Source organism: Ursus maritimus, unplaced genomic scaffold, assembly GCF_017311325.1.
Source record: "Ursus maritimus isolate PB19 unplaced genomic scaffold, ASM1731132v1 scaffold_29, whole genome shotgun sequence".
Classification (NCBI taxonomy): Eukaryota; Metazoa; Chordata; class Mammalia; order Carnivora; family Ursidae; genus Ursus; species Ursus maritimus.
In genome coordinates, this window is record NW_024425452.1 from 13,269,277 (window position 1) to 13,295,500 (window position 26,224).

Consider the following 26,224-nt stretch of genomic DNA (forward strand, 5'->3'; position numbering starts at 1 on the left):
TGGGGCTTAAAACTAGTTGGTTCCAGGGCGCCTGGGTGGCTCAGTCGTAAATGTCTGCCTTCGTCTCAGGGCCTGATCCCAGGGTCCTGGGATTGAGCCCCATATCAGGCTCCCTGTTCTGCTGGGAGCCTGCTTCTTTCTCTCCCACTCCCCGTTCTCTGTCAAATAAATAAATAAAATCTTTAAAATTGGTTGGTTGCTTAACTGACTGAGCCACCCAGGAGCCCCTATTGTTGAAAACTAAAAAATCGAAACTCAGCCTTCAGAAGTAATTTAGGAAACCTATTTGAAAATGATTTTATGTTAGCCCACAATTACTTAACATAATTGTAAAGACTTAAGCAATACAAAATTGAGTTTATCATCCACAAAAACAATAAAATTTATGAAATTAACTTTTTGAATATTAAATTGTTAATCACTTAATGTTTTCAAGAAGAATAGGAATGAATAATACAGGTTCTTATCATTTTGACCGTTAGACTGTTTATTATAATGATTTTTACATAGCATAAGCTTTGTTTATGCTAGGCTATTTAGAAGTCCACGTTCAGCTTAAAATGTTAAAATTCGGACGTGTGTGATAGTCATAACCTAAAAAGTACATAGGAAATTATATTTTACAGTGTTGGCTCTCTAAAGTTCAAACATCTTTCAAGTCCAAAAACATTTAGCCCAATTTTAAAAAATTTCTTGTGAAGTATCTTCTGAGATTAATTCATGAATTGTGTTTCTTATGTTTATCCTAAGTTAAATCAATACCATAGTTACAAAAGCTGACAGTGATATCATAATTGTCCTACAACCAATATATTTCAGCATGGATGGAGTCAGTGAGCAATGTGGTCATTTGATCCTTATCTATCAAAATACTTTTAGGAAAGTCTTACAAATGCTATCTCACTCCTGGTACAAAGTTACTAAAAACTCTGTCTTAGTCTTACTGAAAATATTATCAGAAATATTTAATATTTTGTGGATAATTCTGCAACTCATATTTATTATTGCCTATGACTTGTTAAAAAAAAGATTACAAACTATAGCTTCTGGCAGACACACTTGATAGTCAAAAACAAATGAAATGTGTTAATATTTATTTTAATGATCTTTAAAGTATGTCTTTGTATATCTTACATTAATTCATACTTCAATAATTTAAAAAATTTTTCAGAATTACATCCGTAGTTCCCTGATTGTTTGATTTGTAAATGCATAGTTTCACAGAATAGTTCCTGTTGGAAGGAAAGTAACTTCTTTTTGTCATTCAAAGGTATAATTGTTTCATCAGTCATCCAGTGTTTAATGAGCATATACTGTTAGTCAAACATTTTTCTAGATACTGGAGATTCATAATCTCTTTTATTGGAGCTTACTGCTGAATTGTTCTTTGGTGGTCTGAAAGAAATAACAATGGAGCCCTTCTTTACAGTCAAACTAATTATAGCATCTGGCCTATTATAAGATAGAGAATGTATAGATAGATAGATAGATAGATGGATTGATAGATAGATGGATGGAAAACATTTATTAGAGAGAATATAGTAAAATATATTAAAGATTTAGGTAAACTTTAATGGATCTATAAATTTTGAAAAGGCAGTCTATATTGAATACTTGGGAAATTATATCTAATTCATTTGCCCATTAAATCCCTGATAGGTGTAACATGAAAGATAAAATGTTTGTAGATTTTGAGACAATGAGATTTAACATGTTGGCTCAGTAATGGACTTTAACAAATCTGGGATTAAGTCTTGTCTTATTAATATGTAATATTATTCTTTAGTCTCTGATTTCAGAGACTAAAGGTCCACGTTTTCTCCTTATTTATTTGATGTATACGCAAGAATTTATTCAGATTGTGTCTATTCCTCAGTCGAGTAGAGACACCAATTTTGAATGATTGTCAATCTTTAAGATGCAGTTTTATAGTTTGAATGCCTAAGTGGAACAAATTTCCTGTCACTACATTCTAGGTTATATATAAATGCCTTAAATATATTGAAGACATTGTTCACCAAGTGCAGGGAGACTGCAAAGATGGTTTCAACACATATAACTTAAAATTTCAATGGCATTTCTGGGTTTCCGATTAGCTTAGATTGTGAGCATGAAATGAAGAATGTTAAGACTATCTTGTTTCCCCAATTATCTATAATAATCTCTTTATTAAAACATTCAATACCAGACTGCAAGTGCAATTTCACTTGATCAACGTTTCTGTGTGGGTGTTCATTATCATAATTTGCATTTACCAGCCAATTACATATTTTACCAACTATTTATAAATATGCGGACTGCAGAATGAGCTTTCTCTCCCAGCTGTTTAAAACCCAAAGTGTTATCACAGTGATGGTATCCACAGCTGCAATTAAATAGGAAGAATATTACCTCTCAACTCTACCCTCCTCCACTCACTCAGTTTAGTCTGAGGTAGGGACATCAGGGCTTCACAGGTATGTCAGCTTCAAAGGTCTATTTTTATGTGGGAAGGTCATGTGACACCTTCAAAACAAAAGTTCACAGCCACTCAGGTGCCTGGGAAGTGCTGAGGTCAACCCCCAGCTCCTCAGAAACGGGGCTTAGGGAAGGCTGCTCTGGGAAACAAACTGAGGGCCTCAGAGGGGAGGGGGTGGGGGACTGGGATAGGCCGGTGATGGGTATTAAGGAGGGCACGTATTGCATGGTGCACTGGGTGTTATACGCAACTAATGAATCATGGAACTTTACATCAAAACCCAGGGATGTACTGTATGGTGACTAACATAATATAATAAAGAAATATTATAAAAGATAAAAAGAAAAAAAAGAAAGGAAAAAGCTGTCATTCCTCCAGTCAGGCTGCTTGGATTCTATCACTTTTTCCTGTAACTGGCATGGTTTTATAGGATAAGCTTGAAAGGAAGTTAGAAACTGATGAGCTAGGTGTGAGCCACGTGGGCCACAGAAGAGCTAAAATGGATGCCCCAGGTCCGCGCATCTCTTAGACCTCCCAGCCAGCACAGTCACCCTGCTGGCCCCTCTGGAGATGACAGTGAAGACAAACATCTACCTGAGAAAGAGGGCAGGGTTTTAGAAGGAAGACTAAGGAGAATAGTAAATTTAACCAACACTAGAAGATAAGGCTATGAATTCAAGGTTGTGGAGGATATTCAACTCATAAATATACTTCAAGTCCATTCAGTAATAATTAAATGAATGGTTATTCGATAAAGGTTATCAATTATTATGGTCCTCTTAATCATTATTGTTGGTTCATGCTGACTATAAAGTGCCCTTACCACATTTGATCCCCTGAGTCTTCATGCTTCTATATGCCCTTTCTGAAGCAATGAAAAAAATAAAATGCAGGCAGGCAATAGCGTTATCCCTCAAGAACAGTGTGGAACTAACCTCATTGCCAATATAAAAGTCAAATTCAGTTGCTTAATTTTTGGAAGTGGAAAAAAAGGGAAAAATCCACTTTGTTTTGTTAGCATTCAATTAGAATTATATCTAATTATTGCATTTATTATCCATGAAATCCATGTAGGATATATAGTTTCCTGTCTTGTATTTAAGTAAAAGTAGCTGGATCACTGTGATATACTCAAATACTAGTATAAGAAAAATATCCTTGAAAGCATTTAAAAAGTCAGTAGGGGTCCTGGCGGGCTCAGTCGGTGGAGCATGTGACTCTTGATCTCAGGGTTGTGAATTTGAGCTCCACACTGGGTGTAGAGGTTACTTAAAAATAAAATCTTTAAAAAAATTAATAAAAACAATTAAAAGTCAGTAATAAATATATTTAGAAAAACCAAAAAATTTATATTAAGCCACGATGTTATTTATTAATTGAATAATTGAATCTTTAATAAATACCTAATCTGTGATATGTATCATCTGTGTACATAGACTTAATGATAAGAAATCACTACAATCCTAGAGGTGCTTGTGACTAAATAATGAGATGAATATAAAAAAACACCATATTTGTTTAAAAATTAACTTTAAAAAGCCCAAAAAATATTTTTATTAGAAGTACATGCATACATACATATAGATACACATGACATACTGAAAGAGAAATTTTTTTATTGTTCTAGTAATTAACAAAAAGAATCATTAAATGTTGACTGTGTTTATTTTTCCAAAATTTTTACACATTTATATATGGAGGTACAACTGGGGAATAGCTTCCCGTTTCTCAGGAAACTTACATTCTAATGAGGAAATCAACTCAGTTTACATTCTTTCCCCCAAAGCATTAGCAATTAGGTTTGATTGTCTTGTTTGTTATTGCAAATTCAAGTATAGCACAATCCAAATTAATTTTTATTAATTAACCGGAGGTAATCAGACAAAAAAGTTCTTTTCAATAAATGAAGGCTTGACTTTAGATAGCGTATGTTAGTACAAATTAATAAATGGCTAATTGTTATTCCTCTCTGAGTACGTTAAATAAAATTAAGACTTCACATTTAGTGTGTGTGTGCATACTGAGTAAGTGTAAGCAGTTAATACTATATTACAGTATCTGTGTGTGTGTGTGTGTGTGTGTGTGTGTGTGTGTGTGTGTTGTATGTGTGTATAACATGCCAGTGAAATCATACAGAAGTTAACTGTGTACTTTAAAGGCAGAACATTGACAGGCATACCTTTAAAAAAAATCTGTGAATTATAAAACAATATTTTATTATTTTGGCTTTCATTCCAGGTGAAATTTACCCCAAGATGTATCACATTTGTTTCTTTCTGGTGACATACATGGCACCACTGTGTCTTATGGTGTTGGCCTATCTGCAAATATTTCGTAAGCTCTGGTGTCGCCAGGTATGTAATTTCAAATAATTTCCTTGTGTTTTCTTTAGGATGCACTTAAAAATAAAACTTAAGAAGGGTGCCTGGGTGGCTCATTTGGTTGGGTGGCTGGCTCTTAATTTTGGCTCAGGTCATGATCACAGGGTCCTGGATGTCATCTGCTCCATGCTCAGTGGGGAGTCTGCTCCGTCTCCTCCTCCCCAACATGCTCTCTCTCTCTAAAATAAATACATCTTTTAAAAAATGAATAAAATTTAAGAGTGGATTGAACCAACATAATATGCTTACCAAAGGATTGTGTGTTCTTCTAAAATGATGAAGCCTTAGCCATGGAAATCTGTCTAGGCATTTTTTTAGAGTGGTATTTAGGGATTGTGTTTTATGAACTGCCTTAACGACTTTAAATTGTAAAGCTCTGTGATTAATTGACTTGATTTTTGTCTAGGACTAATATTATAAATTTTACTTTGTATGAGAAGTAACAAAAATTTCTTTAACATTTCCTGAGACTGTATGTAAAGAATGTTGTCTTTTATATGAGATTTATGTAGTACATTTTTATTAGATGTTAAGCCTCCAACATCAAAGATCTTATTTTTTGTAGTAGAGTAGAGAATCAAGCAGAATTTAGACTTCTAAACACTGTTTATCATGCTGACTTGGGAGAATTGTAGTTTGTCAGATCATTTTGCTACTTCAGTGAGTGTACTCATTCTGTGTTATTCATTCATCAGATGTTTATCATATTTCTTTTGCATGTATGTCTGAGAAAAAGCTAAGCGTTCCTGTCAGATTCATTGATGGATTCATAGACTAGAGGAGGGAAAGACTCAGTTACAGAGTGAAAATCATCTTAATAAATATAAGCCAAGGGATCAGAGGAAGGCGTGGTAGAGGGGTATCTAATTCAGAGCAGGAAACACTTAAGCTGAACATTGATGATTCCAAGTAAATCACCAATGAACACATGTAATGGTTTATAAAAGTTTAGACAAAGAATATAGCTCATCCTCTTGTCCTTATAAATATTATCTTAAAATGCCGCATTTCTTGGAGATGTAGCTCTCTCTCTAAACTTATTGCTAGTACTTAGAGCTTATCAGGCTCATGGAAAGCCATGCCCTTAGTCTGTTTGTTCTGACATATTTTAGCCAACTGAAGGAATTTACCGGCCACCTTAATTCATTAAAAAGAATTCGCAGACTTACCTGGGCTTTGTTTGAGGATGAGTCTTAATTTGGGTCTCCTTCAACCTTTGTTAGTCAAAGCAACTTTCAAGATATCTTTTGCTTGTTGAATACGGGCAATAGTTGCATTTTGCAACCTTGTATATCTTATAATTCCAATGTTTTTCTATTCTTCCATTTTTGCAAAGGAACAATTTCTTTTATAACCTTAAAAATGCAGCCAGTACCAACACTTATTAGCATTCTAACCCCCAGTCTTTTCAACTAAGGTAACAAATGTGTGCCACTGTAGAACGTGAGTTGTTTCCCAGTCCCAGTGATAGTTCCCTCAACACCATCCCCGGAGCCGCGGTATCACATATTTTAGGGTGTTTGTTACTATCACACCTACTTCTTAGTAAGTATTATTATACTAGTCAGTTTTTGCTAGGTTATTCTGCTGAAAAAACAAAAACAAAAACAAAAACAGGGGCACCTGGGTGGCTCAGTCATTAAGCGTCTGCCTTCAGCCCAGGGTGTGATCCCAGGGTCCTGGGATCGAGCCCCCCATTGGGCTCCCTGCTCTGCTGGGATCCTGCTTCTTCCTCTCCCACTCCCCCTGCTTGTGTTCCCTCTGTCGCTGGCTGTCTCTATCTCTGTCAAATAAATAAATAAATAAATAATTAAAATCTTTAAAAGAAACAAACAAAAAAACCCAACCCCAATGTGTGTGGCTTGCAACAGCCGTGTGTCTCACTCATGTTCCATGTCAGTAGTGAGGATGGGCTGTAGCTGTTCTCTACTTACTGTCTTATTTCAGAACTCAGTCTAAAGGAACAGCACTTCCTGGGACATGCTCATTCTATGACTGAGAGAAAGGGCAAGGAAGTGGGGAGAAATACGTAATGTCTTTTGGATCTTTGCTTTGAACTGGCATATGTTAAGTCTCTTCATACTTCTTTGGCCAAAACAAGTTGTGTGGTTAAGCTTGACCATGGAGAAGGAAAGAATCCTTCTCTCAGAGAAAGACACTGCAAGTCATAGGACAATAGGAATCTTCTTACGAGCTGAGGAGTGAATAATTAGAAATGACATAGTACAGAGAGCTCAAAAACACAGACTCAAGGTCCAGATTGCATGAGTTTAAATCCTGACTCTGAAACTTAATAGATGCATGAATTTTGTCAATTTCTTAAATTTCTCTGCCTCTCTTTCATTATTTTAAAGTGGGATTATGTAGCATCTACCTTACAGAATTATTACACTTATTTGATGAATTAGTGCCTAGAGCAGAGAAAGTGCTCATCTATTAGAATACTTTAATATATGCTATTATTTCTCCTTTCAACTAATTCTGCTTATAGATCTAAAATAACAAGTAGGTGTTGAATCCATGTACGTGACTACTTTCTTAAATAGGTCTCTTTCATAGTACTTTTTTGTTAAAGATTCTATGTATTTATTGAGAGAGAGTGTGTGCAAAAGGGGGGAAAAGCAGAGGGAAACGTAGAGAGAGAATCTCAAGCAGACTCCATGCCAAGCGTGGAGCCTGACATGGGGCTCAATCTCATAACCCTGAGATCATGACCTGAGATGAAATCAAGAGTTGGACACTTACCCAACTGAGCCACTCAGGTGCCCTATTTTCATAGTACTTTTCTTTTTTTTTTTTCTTAAAAATTTTATTAGTTTATTTGAGAGAGAGAACGTGAGTGAGAGAGCAGAACCAGGGGGAGCAGCAAAGGCAGAGGGAGAAGCAGACTCCCTGCTGAGCAGGGAGCCTGACGTGGGGCTTGATCCCAGCACCCTGAGATCATGACCTGAACCGAAAGCAGCCACTCAACGACTGAGCCACCCAGGTGCCCCCATAGTACTTTTCAATAATATTATAATGACCTTTTGTATTCGTCTATCTGCTCTACTCTAAAGCTGAAGACTGTACACTCTAGCCTTCATCTTGTATCCCTCCAATTTGTGTATGCTTAGAACATTTCAGTTGCTCAATAAATACTTTATAAGAAAAAAGTGAGTAGAAGAATAAGAGAAAGTTTTGGGAACGTTTCAATAGAAGAGACCATTGGGGAATCCATTTCCCAGTTACTCAAAGAGCTATTCATAGAAAAATTGGAATTTGAAAAATTTCTTGAAAGAGAAAAAGCACTTAATGAGCCTGTAGGAGTAAAGATATGTTAGACTGAGATTGAGATTTTGACCAGGAATGTTCAGTGTTATGAGCATTCCCTACTTCCATATATTTTACTAGTAAGTGTGTACTACATATAATAGATGCTTTTATTTGTTTATTCATTTATGTACAGATTGACATAACTTTAAAACTCTTTGGGGGTACCTAAATCTGTCTTGTTCATCACTGAATCCCCAACACTTAACATGGTATCTTGCACTAAGAAAGTATTCCAAAAAATGTTGAATAGATAACTACTGAACTCCAGCCAGTTTATTTCTCCATTATTTAAGCTTACAGTTCTTCATGTCTCAAACGCTAAAGTAAGTTCAAAATTGTATTGCAGGTTTAGAAATAACCCACATTCTTTTGATGAATTGTTCTGGTTAGCACAAACCATATGATCCAGAAGATTTGCAGTAAAATGCTTGGGCTGTGAAACTAAAAACATTTACAAAACAGATTGGAATGGAAAATGACAAGTTCAGCTGAGCTCACTTTAGCAGCCACAATAAAGTAAATTAACCCCAAATGGGTGATTATGTAGAATTCTGCTTGAGCAACTCTCAATTTCCAACTGTTAATGTCTATAAACAGAGTTCCAAAGCCTATGTGTGCCATTGGCTACATCAAGTGAGCCATCAAACGGAGGGCCTATCCTATTTGCTTAAAATTACAGATGCATGGAATCTGTTACATACTTTGGAATTTGTAAGTGTGAAATTATTAGTGAGCAAAGTGTGTGACCTTGTCTGACTTTCTCAAGAACTTTCAACTTTGTTAAAAGAATGAACCAGTGCTTTGCTATCATCAATGACTTAAATTCTTTTTTGACAATGGGACTGAGGGAATTCAGTCAGTCTGGAAATTCTACAGACTCTTCTCTAAAAGTCCTCTTTTTAAGAGCCACTTAATTTTAGTTTATGTGACTCTATCAATGTTCTTTCTAGTTCTAGACCTCAGATAATTCAACATTTAAATTTCACTCATCATGTGAACTCATGTTAACTCATTCCAAAAATATTCGGTAAGCACCCACTATGTATCTGGTGCTGTTGGAGGAACTAGGGATGAACCATAATTGATACTTGAGTCTGAAATAAATTTCAACTTACCAGGGAGTATAACTTTGAAAACCTTTTCCTATCCCAATTTTTCTCACAGTCTTTTCTACTGTTCTTTATTCTTCAGCATTCTTCCAAGAAAACTTAAAATAATTAATGTTAGGTGATGATATGTCAGTCTAGTGTGAGAGAATAGCAAACTGTAATTGCAGAGACAGAACCAAGAGGTGATAACTCAAGTTCACACAGAGAAATAAAGAGCACTAATAAAAGTAACTACATGAGTAAACATGAAAGAGAGTATAAATGTATTTTTGTTTGTAATACTTTTTTTCTCCTATTTGACTTAAGAGATAACAGCATAAAGCAATAATTATAAAACTGTAAAGATTCAACTTGTAATGTAAAGATGTAATACAAAGGAGGGAGACAGGAATGAAGCTAGTTTGGAGCAAAATTTTTATACACTATTGAAATTAAATTGTCATTAGTCCAAATATTATTTAGGTTGTTAATTGTAACTCTCAGGGCAACCACTAAGAAAATGACTCAAAAAACTATAGTGAAAGAAAAAAAAAGAATATTAAAATGATACACTAGAAAATACTTATTTAACACCAAATAAAGCAGCAACAGAGGAAAACAGACATAGTATATATAAAAACAAAGCAAAGTGACAGATGTAAATTATTCCTTTTTAATAATTAAATTAATAGTTAAATCAATAATTAAATGCAAATGAATGAAACAGTCCAGAGTTTGAAAGAATACATCAAACAAACAAACATAAAAGGATCCAACTCTATGATATCTACAAAAGACACATCTCATATTCAAAGACACAAATAGGTTAAATGTAAAATAGTGCGGAAAAAATGTACTATGCAAACAGTAACAAAAGAATGCTGAGGTCGCTGTAGTAATATTAAAGGAAACTTTACCAAAACTGTGACTGTCAGGGCACCTGGCTGGCTTAGTCACTGGAGCACACAACTCTTGATCTTGGGGTTGTGAGTTTGAGCCCCATATTGGGTGTCGGGATTACTTAAAAATAAAATTTTGGCAGGGTGCCTGAGTAGCTCAGGTGGTTAAGGGACTAACTCTTAGTTTTGGCTCAGGTCATGGTCTCAGGTTTGTGGGATTGAGACCCAATTCAGGCTCCAAGCTCCGTGGCGGGGGGAGGGGGTGTCTGCTTCGCTCCCTCTCTCTCTGCACCCCCCCAATATACTCTCTTTTGAAAAATCAATAGATTAAAGTCAATGAAACTGAAAATTGGTTCTTTGAAAAGATAAGAGATAATTACAAGAAAAAAGAGAAAAGATTCAGATCACTAAAATCAGGAGTAAAAGAGGGACATCACCACAGATGTTACAGAAATAGAAAGAGTAAGGGAATACTATGAATAATTGTATGCCAACAAAGTAGATAGCATAGATAAAATGGACAAATTTATAGAAAGACACAAAATACTGAAACTGTCTAAAGGAGAATTAGGGAATCTGAATAGACCTATTACAAGTAAAGAGGTTAAATTAGTAATAAAGAAATTTCCCACAGAAAAAGCCCAGGTGGCTTCACTGTTGAATTCTACCAAATGTTTAAAGGATAATTAACACCAAACCTTCACAAATTCTGAAAAAATAGAAGAGGAGGGAACACTCCGTACCTCATTCCGTAAGGCCAGAATTACACAACTATTAAAACTAGACAAAGATATCACCAGAAAACTATAGACTAATATACTTATGAAAATAGAGTAGTATACTCAACAAAATACTAGCAAACCAAACCCAATATGTAAAAAAAGGTTATACACGATGACCAAGTGTGATTTAGCTCAGCAATGCATTGTGGGTTTAACATATGAAAATCAAGCAGAGTAATGCAACATTAACAGATAAAAGACAAAACCCACATGACGTGATGATCTCAATAAATGCAGCAAAAACATTTGACAAAATACAGCACCCTTTCAAGATAAAAGCACTTAACCAAATAGGAATAAAAAAGACTTCTTCAATTTGATAATAAGGTCTAAAAATCCCACAGCTGACATCATATTTAATAATGAAAGACTGAATATTCCCCTGCTAGGATCAGGAACAAGATAGGGATGTTTGATCTTATCAGTTCTATTTAATATTGAATGGAACTAGATTCTATCCAGGTCAATTATTCAAGAAATAAGAATAATAACAAAATGCACCAAGATTGAAAAGTAAGAAGTAAGCAAACTCTATTTGTAGATTATATGATATTGTATATAGAAAATCCTAAAGAATCCACATGCAAAAAAATTACAAGTTCAGCCAGTTTTAAAAATAATAGATCAATAGACAAAAATTAATTTCATTTCTATAAACTAGCAAAGAACAATCCAAAAAATAGAATTAACAAAACAATTCCATTTAAAATAGCACTAAAAAGAGTAAAACATTTAGTAATAAGTCTAACAGAAGAAATATATAGCATATACAATTACATAGTATCATTTAAAAATTAAAGAAGGACTACATAAATGAAATGACATTTCATGTTCATGGATTGGAAGACTTAATACTGTTAAGATAGAAAAATTCCTCAAATTGATCTATGGATTCATCACAATCCCCATCAAAAACACAGCTGTCTTGTTTATTTGTTTGTTTGTTTTTGCACAAATTGGCAAATAGTACTAAAATCAATATAGAAATGCAAGGGACCAGGAATAGCCAAAATAATCTTCAAAAAGATGAACAAAGTTGGAAAGCTCACTTCTCAATGTCAAAACTTATTATAAAGCTAGATTAATCAAGATAGTATAGTATTTGTAAACAGTCATATAGATCAATGTAATAGAATTCAAAGTTTGAAAATAAACCCTTATATTTATGGTTAATTGATTTTTGAGAAGACTGTCATCACAATTCAATGGGGGAAAAATCATAGTCTTTTCATCAAATGGGGCTGGGATAGCACTATATACTCAAAAGAATGGAATTGGATGTCACCTTACACCAAATACAAAATTTAACTCAGAATAGATCTTAGACTTAAATATAAGAACTAATACAGATCTTCTTCAACTTACAGTGACATTACACCCCAATAAACCCATCATAAATTGAAAATAAAGTAAGTCTAAAATGCATTTAATACACCTAATCTGTATAGAACAACATAGCTTAGCCTAAACTACTTTAATGTGCTCAGAACAATTAGCCTACGTGTGGGCAAAATGACCTAACATAAAACCTACCTTATAATAAAGTATTGAATACCTTATGCAATCTATTAAGTACTGTACTGAAAGTAAAAAAAAGAATGGTTATAAATGTATCAATTGCTTACCTTCATGAGTTCATGGCTGATGGGGAGTCGCAGCTCACTGCCAGTGCCCAGAATCATGAGAGAGTATCATACCACAATAACAAGCCCAGGAAGAGATCAAAATTCAAAGTAAAATTTCTACTGAAGGTATATTACTTTTTGTACCATCATAAATTCAAAAAATCATAGGTCAAACCATTGTAAATCAGAGGCCATCCGTGCTATGAAACTCTTAGAAGAAAACACGTTCACTATATATCTGTGGTCAGGTATCATTATGACCTTGGTTTAGGCTAATGGTTTAAATGACACCAAGACCACAAGCAAAAAAATTCACAAATAGATAAACTGGATGCTATTGAAATAAAAAATTTGCACTTCAAAGTATACCATGAGGAAAGTGAGAAGGCAACTCACAGAACGAGAGAAAATATTTACAAATCACATATAAGATAAAAGGCTTATATCCAAGATATATAAGGAACTCTTATGATTCAACAATAAAAAAATAACCCATTAAAAGTAAGCAAAGATTTGAATAAACATTTCTCCAAAGAAGATATACAGATGGCCAACACACACATACAAAGATGTAATTATTAGGAAATGGAAATCAAACCTCAGTGAGATACTTTTCATACTCCATAGGATGGCTAAACTAACTTTTTTTAAAAACATAATTATTAGTGAGAATGTGGAGAAATTAGTACTCTCATTATATGGCTGGAAAATTGGAAAATGTGAAAGTAGAAAATAATGCAGGTACTTTGGGAAATGATTGGGCCATTCCTCAAAATCTTAAAGGATTAACATGTGACCTACCAGCTTAATCCTTAGGTATATACCCAGGAGAACTAAAAATGTGTCCACATAAAAACTTACACATTATTGTTCATAGCAGCATTACACATAGTAGTCAAAAAGTGGAAATAAACCAAATGTCCATTGATGGATGAATGGGTGTGGTATATGCATACAATAGAATATTATTTAGCTATAAAAAGTAATGAAATATTGACACATACTACAACATGGATGAATCTTGAAATTATTAAGTGAAAACAGCCAGACACAAAAGACCACATATTTTATGATTGTGTTCACATGAAATGTAGAGAATAGGCAAATTTATAGGACCAGAAAGATTTGTAGTTACAGGAGGTAGTAGGATGGGGTGATGGGAACTGATTGACAAAAGGTTTGGAGTTTCATTTCAGGTGATGAAAATATTCTGGAATTAGTGATGGAGTGATAATTGCACAACTTTGTGAATGTACTAAATCCTACTTAACTGTATCTCTTAAAAGGTGAATTTATGGCATATAAATTCATCTCAATAAATCAGTTTTTTAAAAAGGAGAACAAAAATGGTGGGTTTTTTAAAATAAGAAAAAAATTAAAGATGGAGACAATTCTTTTAGGAAATTCTTCTGCTCAAACTTGGGGGAAGGAAAAAAGTTGAAACATAATTTGACATGTTGATGCAATGACAATATCTAATGGGAACTATCCGAAGGTTGTTTGTGACTAAAGATTTTAAGGTCCATAGAAATACAGAAGCAGGCGAGGACTTAGTAAAAACCATTTGTTGAATTCCAAGAAAGAAAGGGGAAACCAGTTTCTACAAAGAAGAGCTAATTGTGTGACAGAGTAATGTTGAGAGACAGCACATCTGGGGATGGACAAAGGACAAGAGCGTTGAGTTTGGGAGTTGGGTGAAAGGATCATGGACAGCCGTTGTAGTCCATAGGGTTGTCTATAGACCCTGAAAGTAGAGCTTTCTATTGTGAGAATGAAGTCAAGAGATGAGACAGTTAAAACAGTTACGATCCTCATCATGTGGACTTGGCATGCTCATCTAAATTCTAAAAGGTCTTGCCAGGGTTTGAAAAAAAAAAAAAAAGTCAAGAAGTCATAGAGTTAAATGGGAAAAAAAAAAAAGTCACTGGGTCTTGGAGCCCAATCATTCCCAAATGGTAGTATAAGGAGTAAGAAAAAGTCCCATTGTTCCTGCCAGACAGAGAGAGAAAGGTAGAGATTATTGTTTCATATGAGATAGCACCTACCAAGTACCAATTGTACTCTATTATGATAAAATGGGTAATGAGCTAAAGAATAGAAGGAAGATAAAGAAGATCTGTCCTCCTGGAGCAGGCATTTTTAACTACTAAGAAAAAACATCATCCTAACTCTCAGACTCTTCCAATTACTAACTTAACTCTGCTCTTTCTCCTCCTCTTAGCTAAAATTCATGGCATTTCCATTTGTTGGCTCCTTTTCTCACCACCTCCCACCCTCACTGATTTCTCAGCCCACTTTATCTTATTCAAATCCTATCTCTACACTGAAACAGCTCCCACTTGAAGTCATCAATGATTTCCAAAAAATGTTCCCATAAGGATTTCTTGCTTGATCATTTGCCAGCACTGAATAATGTTGTTCATGGTTTTACTGTTTACATACTATCTTTCCATAGCCCTCCTATCTGTCTTTCTGCTTCTCTTTGCTTTGAATATTTATACTCCCTTCCCTGGCTACTAAGTGACTTTTTACCAAGTTCCTTCATAACTGCACAGAATTTTTTTAGGTGATGTATTTTCCAAGCATTTTTTTTCAATGAGGTGATTTCCCAAATTGTACTTATCAGACTTGTCCTCTTCTTTTTTCCAAGATACACACAGTCCCATATACATACATATACATTATATCTATGACTTTACTGTGAATCTCAAAATCCGATGATATGAGTTTATTAAAGGATATGTTAAAGGTTATGATTCAATAGCCAGATAAAGAGATACACCAGGCAGGGAGCTTCCGTGTCCTTTCCAGGTATGCCATATACCACACATCTCCGTGTGTTCACCAACTTGGAGGCTCTCTGAAACCCATTGTCCTTTAGGGTTTTTATAGAGGCTTCATTAGGTCATCATGATTGACTAAGTCATTGGTCTTTGGCTGATTCAACTCCAGCCCCTCTCTCCTTCGCAGAGGTCAGGGGGTGGGACTGAAAGTGACCATCCTTTAATGGTTGTTCCTCCTGGCAACTAGTTCCTGACCTTAAGTTACCTTCATTAACAAGACACCCATTTCACTTTTTACAGCTCTGAAGCATTTTCAGGAACTGTAGATGAAGACCAGATATATCTGGGAAATATATTTTGGTCATCTGAATCATGAAATATATGCTGTAAATCATTTTATACAATGGATTGTTTATTGACTTGGGGTCCTGCATATTGCTAAATTCTGGTATTAGCTCTAGTAGAGTTTTGGAAATCCTTAGGATTTACTTTGTAAGCAATAATGTCTCCTCAATAAAATCAATCTATATATCTTCTATTTTTCTTTTCTTCTTGTACTGGCTAGGACCTCCAGTATAATGTTGAGTAGAGGCACTGAGAAAAGACTTCATTGTTTTGTTCTCAGTCTTAAAGGAAAGTGTTCATCTTTTCCTGTTAGGTAGGATGATAGCTGAAGACTTTTTTATAGATGTCCTTTACCAGGTAGATAAAGTTTCCTCGTATTACTAGTTTACTAGTTTACTGAAATTTTTTTCATGAAAAGGTGTTGAATTTTTCCAATGCTTTTCCTTTATTGAGATGGTCATATTTTTGTCTCTTATTCCGTTAGTATGATAAATTGCATTGATTAATTTTTGAATGTTAAATCAACACTGCATTGATTGAATAAATCTAATTGATTTGTTGAGTGAATTTTATTATCCTTCTTGTATATTGCTAAATATGATTTGATAATATATTTTAAGGAATTTTTCATCTCTATTCATGAGAGATATTCAGTCAACTGTTTTGTTGTCCTGTCGTTGTTAGGATATCTATAGGGTTATAAAGTTAGTCGAAAAGTATTGTTTCTTTGAATTTCAGAAAGAGTCTGCATAAGATCAATAGTATTTATTTTTTACCATTTGATTGAGTTCATCAGTGAACCTATCTGGACCTGGAGTTTCTGTATTGCAAGATTTGGAATCATAGTGCCAATTTTGGTAATCTTTAGTGTCAGTTTTGGTAATCTTTGTTTTTCAAGGTATTTATCCATCTCACTTAAGCTTGCAAATTTATTCATTATTCATAATATCTTCTTTTCTTCTTTTAATGTATGCAGCATGTTTCCCTTTTCTTATAAGTTAATCCTAGTCACAAATAGAGCTTAAGAAAGGGCAGGTTTCAAGGTCCATCATTTACATGATATTTCCAATTCATAAATTGTGGCAATACCTCTTCCAAGATGTATTTTCATATCATAGATGATTTTAAAGTTTATTTACAATAGTGGAATAAAAGTGGAGTGTGTGTGTGTGCGCGCGCGCGTGCACACGCTTTACACAGTTGGATTGTGGAGTCTTCCTGAGATGGCAGGGGAAGACCTTCCTACATGGACAGCCTCTCAGGCTGGATTTCTCAATGCCCTTTTGTATGATTATTAGTTCATGTAACTAGGCACGTATTTAAAAATTTACCGTCTTCCATAACACATTTTGTTGAAGTTTATAAATGGAAACCTTATATCAGAATGGGAAAAGATGAGTTTTGCAGTCAGACAGACCTTAGTGCCAATTCTGACTTGTTAGAAGTAGACATGGATATCTTATTTAACCTTTCTCAACGTCTGCTCGATCATCTATAAATAGGATTTATAATAATCTCCTTTTAGGAACGCATTAATAATTACTCAAGATTATGCAGAATTCCTGGTGCTCAGTTACTCAGTGATTTCTATTATCATGACGCTGACCTTCTCTAGACATGTACAACTTATTGATGGGGACATTTGTAGGTCTCCTCAAGATGAATTCAGATTAAACATCTCCCATCCTTATTTAGATCATCATCTGAAAGAGGACATTATCACTGGTTATGTTTCTTTGTTTTTAATTCTGATTGCATGCTCCCTGTGGCGGTTTCTCTTTAGAGAACTCTGTTTCTGAGGGTTGAAGAAGTTATCAGAGGCAGGATATTGTTTCTTTCCTTCAGGGGAGCGCTCAATAATAGAATTGCTAAAGTTTAAATGATCTCTCAAAGATCATTTAGAAAACAGTTCAAGATCATTTAGCAGGCATTTATAGGGCCACTCAGGCTACAGTTTTTCTGGAACTTTCCAACACCCATTGCGGCTTCTCAATTATTTTAAAAATGACTATTTAAAAAGAGACTCACAGAGGAGGGATTCTCAGTGCCCTCCCCGCCCCCAACCAGTAATATAGATAAGAAAATTTATAGGACCACCACTATGTGAAAACGTCAGTCTACATAACAGAACATATAGAGCCAGAAGAGAGATAATTTATCAAATGTTTTTCTATGTAAGGGCAGGTTTTCATTAACTCATTTGTTTCTTTTTGAGAGAGAGTAATTATGGTTAAAAGAAGCTCCATATTAATTTGTGCAGAAATCAAAGTAAAATTCTACTTGTAAAGATTATCTAACACACCTGGATCTTGTGATGTATAAAGCAACAGAGGCTATCCAATGTGCATTCTGAGAGAGCACAGGAAACTATGGCGCTGTCCTGGCGAGCAGCACAGAGATAAGAGCAACAATTGAATAATCTTAACAGAACAAAGAAGACCATGGAGGCTTAGAACCAACACAGGGCTATGGTGTGCTTGTTGGCACATTTTCCTCTTAAAAAATTATGTGTGCTGAATTTTATTGTTTTGCTCACTAAACTCTATCAATCTTCATGAGCTTATAATTAAGAAAATATTACACTTGGAAGAACTCCCTGCTATTATCAAATAACTTTGAAAAGAAATGGAAAAGTACAAGTTGTAGAACTGTTGTTACAAATTCCAGCTATTTGAAATGTTAATGTAAGACCACAAGGGATTTTCACTGTGTTCATATGGTTTTTTTAAATTTGTTTTAAAGATTTTATTTATTTGAGAGAGAGAGAAAGAGTGAGAGAGTGTGAGCATGAGTGGGGGGAGGGGCAGAGGGAGAAGCAGACTCACCACTGAGTAGGGAACCTAAGGGTGTAGGGGGGCCTCGATCCCAAGACTCAGAGATCAGGACCTGAGCTGAATGCTGAGGCTTAATGGTCAGATCCACACCAGGGGCCCCTGTTTGTATGCGTTTTAAAGGGCCAGACTGGAACACAAAATGGGTTTCAAGCAATTTCATAACAATAAATAGTAAGCAGCAGAGAATATTTTATTTATTTTTGTATTCTCTTCACTCAAAGTTTCCATTGACCAAAGCTGAGAAACAACATCTAATAAAAAGCACTAGGTAGTCAAGTCCTATCTGTCCATCTGGCAGCAGATGGCAGTATTGATGCATGAAAAAAATCCTTCCAGGTTACTTCGGCGATTACCTGTTCATTTCCCCCTCTTTAAACTGAGGTATCTGAGCTGAACCAGAATTCCTAATCAGAGAATATGGTTGTTGTCCTTTTACCGCTCTTCTTTGCCAGTTTTTCTTTCTCTCTCCTCTTAATTAAGAGCTGGCTTTTGTGGTTAGTTTGCTTGTTTTGTTTTTAAGAGCAGTTTTAAGTTCACGGCAAAGTTGAGTGGAAGATACAGAGAGGTTTCCCAAATGCCCCCTACCGCCACTAATGAAGTGCCTCCCTGGTATCTGTATCCCTCACCAAAGTGATACATTTGTTACGTCTGATGAATTTACACTGATGTAGAATCATCCAAAGTCCATAGTTTACCTAAGCGTTCACTCTTAATGTTGTACATTCTATGGGTTTGAATAATGTATCCAAATACATCATATAATGTATAATGACATGTAGCCATCATGGTATCATACAGAGTACTTTACTGCCCCAAGAATCCTCTGTGCTCTGCCCATTAGCCCCCCAATACACCCCTCACCACCCCACGGTAACCTTTTGGCTGTTTTGGCAAATTAGATTTGGCAGCCTAATCTTTTTACTGTCTCTCTGATTTTACCTTTTCTAAAATGTCGTATAGTTGTAGCCTTTATGGTATGTACCCTTTTCAGGTTGGCTTCTTTTACTTAGTAATAGGCATTCAAGTTTCCTCCCATTTTTCATGGCTTTGTATCTCATTTCTTTTCGGCACTGAATAATATTCCATTGTCTGGATGTACAACTTCTCTGTCTATAAAGAAATAACTTTTCCATTTGTAGCTCTCTTTAGACCTTGACAAAAATGGGATGTTTCAACTTCTCTTCCACCCAAACTCCTATTCAGTACTCAACTGTATTACTTACGAACATAACTCAGCAAACATTCTGGGGAAACAAGCTCTCAAGCCTCCCCAGACCACAGGCGTCCAGAACACTCTCTTTCTTGTACCTTCTAGCTACTTCTCCAAAGTGGAACTTCCCTGAGTCAGGTGGCAATAAAGAGTCTCTGCTCCTTTTAGATCCCTGGAACATCATCTGTAGTTCAGAGAAAATGGAAGCCCCTGCAGCCTGCTTCACAGCCTCGAGGGCCAGGACAGCAGACCAAGTCCAGGATTAGTGCTGTGGCCGCTGAAATAAAGCAGATCCGAGCCAGACGGAAAACAGCCCGGATGCTAATGGTTGTGCTTTTGGTGTTTGCAATTTGCTATCTACCAATTAGCATCCTCAACGTGCTTAAGAGGTAAAGTTCATCTATTATTTGAAAATAAAGTGACTGTCATTTCCTAGTTCTTAGTGAAGAACTTTTTTTTTTTTTTTCCTTCTTAAGCCAGAGAAAAATCTAAGCCCTTTGCCTAGTTTGTCAGGCCAGTGTGTTGTTCCTAACAGGTAAGTCGGATAGCCTTTTAGAGTGCTCAGACTACATGCTCTTGTCCATGGAAATTCTCTGTTGAATGGCAGGCATAAAGCAGATGTTCCCCTGGCCTCTTCAAGCTAATTGCTGAGCCTTAGATGCCGGAAAAAGTTCTAATGCAAAAAAACCCCCCAAACAAACCAAAACAAATACAAAAACAAACAGAAAAACCTCATTTACAGTTTGGAGGGTTTTTTTTGATGGGAACAAATGGGTTTTCCGAAACTTTGTTCTCATAGGGAATTATGACAGAATTCTATCTCAAAGATAAGAAGAGATAGGGATGTTTCCTTAACATTCTAATTATACTTAAAACTCATTTCTGAGCACACACACACAAAATGGAATCAGGGCTCATACTCTGTTTTGAATGGTTAGAAAGAGAAAAAAAAAAAGCCATTTCCTCAAGTCACTGAATCAAGAGCTCAGGGTGACTATTAATAAAAACTAGCACAAAACTTTTCAGTGAGAGAAAGTGTGTTATTTGTTAGGGTGCAGATACACTGTGACGTTAAAACAATGGACCAACAGGAACAGCCAAGGCAGGGGCTGCGTTCACATGAACTTCACAGCCGGCCAGCTTTATTGGGAATTATCATAACTGTTGCAAACAGACTGGCCCCAAGGTAATAGTAATTTTGTTTGTAATAGGCTTCGAACTTCAACTACGATTGCTCCTCTCACTTTCCCCTGATTCAGAGTCAGTATCATATTCCTCCCAGCTGGAGACTCTGGAGAGCGGCAGCTTTGGCTGGGGTCACACACTGAAGGTGGTAGAACCAGCTGCAAAGATTTCTCATTCTTCTTGGCCCTTGGTTTTGATTGCTTAATAACTCTTTCAGTGGAAAATGAACTTTTGTTTAGTAATATTATTCAATACAGACACAGCCTTAAAGGCCTAAGATTTTCAGCAGCGTGGGGCCTTGAGATACATCCTGGCTCACAAGACACTGAAAGCTATTTTGCCCTCCAAAGCTCTTCCTAATTTTGGTCTTCTTTTTCTTGACTGCAGAAATCCCATACAAGTTTACTCTGATCTTTGGCTAGATGCTGTTTTCTACTCTTAAGAACCTTATAAAAACATGCTATGATACTGAATGATGTTTCTCCTATTTTTTTCTAACTTTTTGTACTTTTATGGTACTCTGTCTAAATCCAACAAAAGTCAGATTTACTGATCTCTGGACTGCTCGTTGGGATTCCTTGCACCTCGGCACTTGGACCTGCCCTTCAGCTAGCTCCAAATATCTACTTGTCCATAATAATGTTCTTCTTTTTCTAACTTAAAGACCTCCCTTTCCAAGGAAAATAAACGGCTAAGAAGAAAGCCTATGTTGAAATATTTTCAATTTTTGAGCAGTCTGCTCTCTTCCACAAAACTTGAGAAAAACTTTAAATGGCCTTGGAAGTTGTCTTTTTTTTCACCACACTCATCTGCTTCAAATGCTTATCTCTTTGTTTGCCCTTGTAGGTTCTGCGTCTCTTTTCTTTCTTTTACCAGTACATTCCTGAACTCTTTTCCTTAAAACAGTCTTTTGCCCGACTAGTCAAAACCAGCTTCTTTAAAGCAGTTCTGGTTTGTCTAGGATCTCAAAGATGTATTATGCTAGAGGGTCATAACATACCTTTAATTCCATTTGTTCATGTTATTTCACTCCATATTGTATTTTTGCAAAACTCCAGGGCTCCACGGAGCGTCACTTTACTCCAGAAATGCATTTCTATGATGGGTACCATTGTGTGTAATCAAATTACGACCCTCTGGCAGGAAATGGATTAAATCTTCAGCCTGTACAATTTATTGGGTAGTTACAAGCTACCTGTTATTGGTCAGCAGATAGAATATGATAGAGGGGATATTTCTGAGTATGGAGCAAATCTTAAAAATGATGTGTAAGGATAAAATAATGAAATATTTTTCAGAGTTTAAAATAATAAATAAATATACTAAAACTCATGAATTTTAAGAAGTTACCAGAATTTTGCCTCCTGAAAAGGAGTTTCTCTCTGACTGTAATGAAGTCCCAGAAGGCAAATTTCAACAAGGCTGGGAAGATTGTGGTTGAAAAAATGTGATACTTTGATCAACGCACAAAGGCAGGTAGGAGGAAGGACTCAAAGACTGAAACTTAGGAGTGCTTTTTAAATGACACACAAAATGAAATAGTAACAAACATGGTTCAAGTGTATTGAGAAACAAAACGAAAGAAGGGGCCTGGATATATATTCGACTTCTGTGCTCTTCCTCACCAGAAGTAGTATTGCATTTGTTGTTTACAGGAGAGAAGGATCCTTCTCTGGCTTGACTTGGCCTTTGATTAGCTAATTGTGCTAGGAGATTTTTGTTTAGGTACTGACGTTTTTCTAAACCCAATACCGTGCCGTAAACCAGCGCCCACTGCTGGGGAGGACAGCGCAGCTTCCATCAGGGGCTGTGTCCACCCATGAATTTCATTATTTGAAAGGTACTTGTCAAAATCACACTGGATTTCCCGTGATTGTTGTTTGTTTTGTTTTGTTTTTCCTACAGAGTATTTGGGATGTTTACCCACACAGAAGACAGAGAGACTGTATATGCCTGGTTTACATTTTCACACTGGCTTGTATATGCCAATAGTGCTGCGAACCCAATTATTTATAATTTTCTCAGTGGTGAGTTTTCAACTGTTCCTTGCATGGAAGCCACAATCCTAACTAAGGGCGAGGGTGTCAATGACCAGAAGGCTTTGAACACTCTTGAAATGTGTGAAGAGCTTAATTGCTATACAATGAGGTGTTTTTCCCCCGGATCTAATTTGTCTTGAGGTTTTTACCTTATGAGAGGGAGCGTGTTACCTAACTCATCAGAGAAAATCATGTAAGTCATTTTCCCATAAAATTTAAACAAAATGTTGAGTAGGAGGAAAGTGAAAATTGTGAGAACTGAAGAACACAGAATCCTGCTGGTCATACATTAAACTTATGCTTTACCAACATGTAAAATAATTTTATCTGAAAATAAAACAGACTTGCTATATCGTTTCCTTTGCCAACGCTGAGATTGCCTCATTGAGACTGAATTGGAACCCTTCCACTTTTGGGTATTTTTCTGTATTTACATTTCCCTTGGGAGTAACATCTCTTGGGGTTATCTCAAGATTTCTCACTGACCACAAAAAAAATGATACTACTTCTAAACAACACACAAGCTAAATGACACACGCAGACACACATCTGTAAGTGATTTTATCCGTCTCGGTTTATGGAACCAATGTAATTGTAAAAGTCATTTAACTAGTTGTTTTATTCACCAACATTTTGCCTGACCGAGCTGTAGGATTGTGTTTTAATTAGCTACATCTTTACACTGTCTTCTAGTCTAACCAGTTGGCTATTTTTGTTTCATTGCTCTCTCCAAATATATGATAATTCTATATGGAAGAATAAGCAATTCCTTTTTTATACTTGATGAAGTATGTATATTTTCTGACTTCATCTCTGGCCTTGTAGGTGGTATGGGTTATTAAAAAAAAAAAAGACAATTGACCAATTACATTTTTTTTAAACAACTTTCATTGTTTCTTTTCCTCAATCATGGCACATGATAGATAGATAGATAGATAGATAGATAGATAGATAGATAGATAGATAATAGATTGATTTCTGCTTTATTTCACCTTTCAGAGACTCAGGTGGTTGTTATATGTGGAGTTTGCTTTGTATTGAGTTGCCCCTTTTCTTGCCTTCCCCTGACACGTCTAACCCGTCTCCAGAATAAAGATGGTATTAGATCTGAGCTAACCAGATACCACTCACTGTTCATGTGCTGTGTTTGAGGGGTCAAAGGACCGTGTGGAGATGTGGCTTGGAAAGCAATGAAGAAGCTATTGCCTTGGGGTTAGAGGTGACTAAAGCTCTGAGCCTCGCACTAAGTAGAACAAGACTACTGGATGGTTATAGGGGAAAGTGTTGGAAGTCAAGCCCGCAGAACCAAGTCAAAGTGCTGTTTTGGGGTGGAGTGAGGCAGGGAAGGTGGCTGATAACCCGTGGGGACTTGGGATGTGCCTGCGATTGTCCGAGTCCCTTGAACATTTGCTTCTCACGTGATGACTCAATCACCCGGTTTGGCAATGGAGGCTCAGAGGAGAGAAATGATGATTCCCAATACTGTTCATTTATCCTTAAAAAGGTGACTGTTTCATTTTCATACTTCTCCAATTTCATGTCAGTGACTTAAAGACAAGAAATAACTTCTAAAGTGGGTAATTTTTCCTTCCATTTTTTGTTCTGCCTCATGCAGATTATGAAACTTTAGAAATTTTCTCTCTATATTAAAGGTGTTTTTTTCTAGATTCTTTGTTGAACTGAGTGTGCCCGTAGACCAGTTTCTTCAGAGTCCAGTGCAGGGGTAATTTCTGGTCACATATACATAGTCATGGCTATATACCACACAGGTTTCATCATTTTTGAAATTATTAAACATCTCTGGACATCCTGATGACCACTTTCATTACAGCTATCTATAATAACCCGCAATCACAAATAAAGGTTAGACTCTGAAGGAATGAAACAAACTCCAAACATCACACATGAAAAGCAGTTATGTTATTTTGTAGAAATACCTATTGTTTCAAGAGTCTACCAAGCTTCCAGTAACCCAATTTCCTCCTCCTATTTCCCCCTTTTTGCAAAATGTTGCACCTCTCTGTTAGTTCGGCTCAAGGGAGCAACTGGGTTATACCCTATTCATGATTTGTTGAGCCATATTTATGTGTAATTCTTTTTCCTTCCACTCTCCCTGGTTTGCCAGGAAAGTTTCGAGAGGAATTTAAAGCTGCATTTTCTTGCTGTTGCCTTGGAGTTCACCATCGCCAGGAGGACCGGCTGAGCCGGGGCCGAACGAGCACAGAGAGCCGGAAGTCCCTGACCACCCAAATCAGCAACTTCGACAACATCTCAAAACTCTCAGAGCAAGTCGTGCTCACCAGCATAAGCACACTCCCGGCAGCCAATGGAGCAGGGCCACTTCAAAGCTGGTAGAATATTCGTTCATATGACAGGGATATCTGAGTCAAACTATTCTTTTTTTAAGAATCTCTGTACACACAAACTCTATTATCCTAATGATCTGAAGCTAAAATTACTTTGTGGACCTTTTTTCTTTTTCCTCCTTCCTTTCTTTCTTTCTGTCTGTCTCTATTGCTCTTTAGAAATTAAAAAAAAAATTCAGTTTAAAATAATTTCTCAACTTTCGATTTAAACATGTTAGAAGTTTGACTTTCAACTGAATTTCTTTTAGGCTATTTCACTTTTAGCTTCATGTATTATGATTTGTGTCAATTAAATGTTCGAAGATTTTTATTTCTAATTGTTATTTTACTCTCTCACCTTCAGATTGGTTGCAAAAAATTACCAAGAGTTATAAGAAAAAATGATTTTCTTTTGTCTACTAAAAGAAGTAGCAATTACGAACTTTGAATTAGCAACAGACATGTTAGCTGACTTCATAGTTTTAAAAATCACAGACTGTCATTATGATGTGACATCTGAGAGAATATTTACATACAAAATAGCATATTAGATAACTCAAAAGCTATCTTTCAAAACTATTTAAAACTATATACTATTAAACTTTATTTTCCATTCATTTTATCACCCATTTACACAATTTTTTCTCAGGTTTGTAACCTTACCATTGCTCACATTTCTTATCTCAACATATGGCCAGTAAGACTGTATTAAAATAACAATTTTGGAGTAACTGCAAATACATAACTATTTCTATCTCTAAGAAAAGACTTCAACATTTGAGAATAAGATAGGATTCATCTAACCAATAAAAATGATGTAGCTGGTGTTGCTAGATTAAATTAAGAATGTGATTCACAAAGAAACGGAGTCCTGGACTACTAGGTCACAGCTGGGTCCCCTATGGGACAGTTACTACTGCCGTGGAGATGTGATGGTA

General features: G+C 35.8%; 1 protein-coding gene across 1 annotated transcript in view; it reads left to right on the forward strand.

Moving 5' to 3' along the window:
• The window catches only part of HCRTR2 (hypocretin receptor 2), a 99,339-nt gene extending 74,043 nt beyond the window's left edge, over positions 1-25,296 (forward strand). Inside the window, exons 4-7 of the mRNA XM_008691768.1 lie at positions 4,697-4,812; positions 19,886-20,106; positions 22,808-22,929; positions 25,067-25,296. Coding sequence (XP_008689990.1) covers positions 4,697-4,812; positions 19,886-20,106; positions 22,808-22,929; positions 25,067-25,296 — 689 coding nt within the window. The remainder of the gene's footprint in view (positions 1-4,696; positions 4,813-19,885; positions 20,107-22,807; positions 22,930-25,066) is intronic.
• The last annotated feature ends 928 nt before the right edge of the window (positions 25,297-26,224 follow it).